The sequence below is a fragment of the Rhagoletis pomonella genome, unplaced genomic scaffold (assembly GCF_013731165.1).
Source record: "Rhagoletis pomonella isolate Grant_MI unplaced genomic scaffold, Rhpom_1.0 Rhpom_scaffold_00001, whole genome shotgun sequence".
NCBI lineage: Eukaryota > Metazoa > Arthropoda > Insecta > Diptera > Tephritidae > Rhagoletis > Rhagoletis pomonella.
In genome coordinates this window covers 88,259,281-88,260,827 of record NW_023458555.1, presented here as the reverse complement: position 1 = coordinate 88,260,827, position 1,547 = coordinate 88,259,281, and the positions used below count along the sequence as shown (strand labels likewise).

At 36.5% G+C, this 1,547-nt stretch overlaps 1 protein-coding gene across 1 annotated transcript; it reads right to left on the bottom strand.

Moving 5' to 3' along the window:
• Positions 1-1,262, bottom strand: LOC118752459 (ATP-dependent DNA helicase PIF1-like; the record flags this gene model as incomplete). Its single annotated transcript, XM_036487375.1, is given in 1 exon segment — positions 1-1,262. A coding segment is annotated over 1 exon segment (1,092 nt), but the record flags the coding sequence as incomplete, so codon positions are not given.
• Between the last annotated feature and the right edge of the window lie 285 nt (positions 1,263-1,547).

The following is a 1,547-nucleotide window of genomic DNA, read 5'->3' as shown; positions in this document are numbered from 1 at the left end:
AGCAAAAATAAAAAGATTATTTTTATTAGTAACTCGCGACAAAGCAACGTAAAGCTGACCATGAGAGAAACAGTTGACACTTAAGTCCACTCCAGCGACTTCAAACGTTTGGCCTTGAGATTTGTTGATTGTCATAGCGAAACACAGTTTTAAAGGAAATTGGAGCCGTCTGAATTGAAAAGGCAAGTCTGTCGGAATAATAGGTATTCTGGGTATTAATACTATTTCCCCAGTTCCACATCCAGTTATAATCTTACACTCTATTAAATAATTTTTAAAAGATACTATGATCAAGCGGGTGCCGTTACAAAGTTTTGGGGGATTTAGGTTTCTTAACAAAATAACTGGTGAGCCTAGTTTAAGATTAAGTTTGTGTGGAGGTGCGCCAGAAGGATTTAATGAATTAAGAAATTCGGTCGGAAAATGAACTACTTGCTCTTGATCGAGAACTGTATCTACCGAATAGTAAGTCTTATTAGGAGCGTCAAATTTATATTGAACCATGTTATTTATTACATTACATTCATCATTTGTTGGTGTTAAAATAGCCCTCTCCTTAAACCAATCCAAAGTCATTCCCCTTAGATTTGAAATATCTGGATAAACCTTTTCTAGAAGTTCTTCAAGGCTTTTCACAGGTACACACAGGCTTTCATTTATGTCTACATTAGAGTTATTGTCTGTCATTTTTCCAATACCAATTTTGAGAAGTGCTTTAGCAAAAAGTTCATTTGCCAGACCGGAGGTCAATCTCATGTTTTTTTGTAACAGGACTTTATACATATGTTGCCACAACTGCGATCTTTTCAAGCACGCTTTTACTTCATCTGCCCTTGTTCCCCTAGAAACCACGGGCAAAATTTGACGAAAATCGCCAGAAAATAGTACTGTGCATCCTCCCATAGGCGAAAATTTGTTGCGTAAGTCTTGCAATGTTTTGTCTAAAGCATCCACTCCTGACTTGTGGGCCATTGTAGCTTCATCCCAAACTATAAGCGAACACTCTTGCATCAGCTTAGCCGTACTGCTTTGTTTAGGAATGTTGCATATACTACTTATTTCCTCAGTTACATTAAGTGGAATCTTAAACATTGAATGAGCAGTTCTTCCGCCGTCGAGAAGAGTTGCTGCTATGCCTGAGGATGCAACAGCTAATGCGATTTCCCCTGAAGATCGAATTTTTGCCAGCAGTAAATTAATAAGAAAGGTTTTTCCTGTACCCCCAGGGGCATCAAGAAAGAATATTTTGCCTTCATGATTAAAAACAGAACTTGAAACTGAATTATATATACTTTTTTGTTCTGAATTAAGCTTATCTTCATTTTGTCTAACAATTTCAAGTAGTTTGTGTTGATCATACGATTTTTCTCTCGCATAAATCGTATTATGGATAGTGTTGGCGTCAGTTATCAATGCAAGTGAAAAATCGGCAACTGTTTTACCGCAAAGAGAAATTACAATTTTGTTAAGTTCGCACAAAGATTCATCAAAAATTAATTGATTGTAATCCAAATTTCGGTTACCAGCTTCTCTTCTTTTTCTTTGCA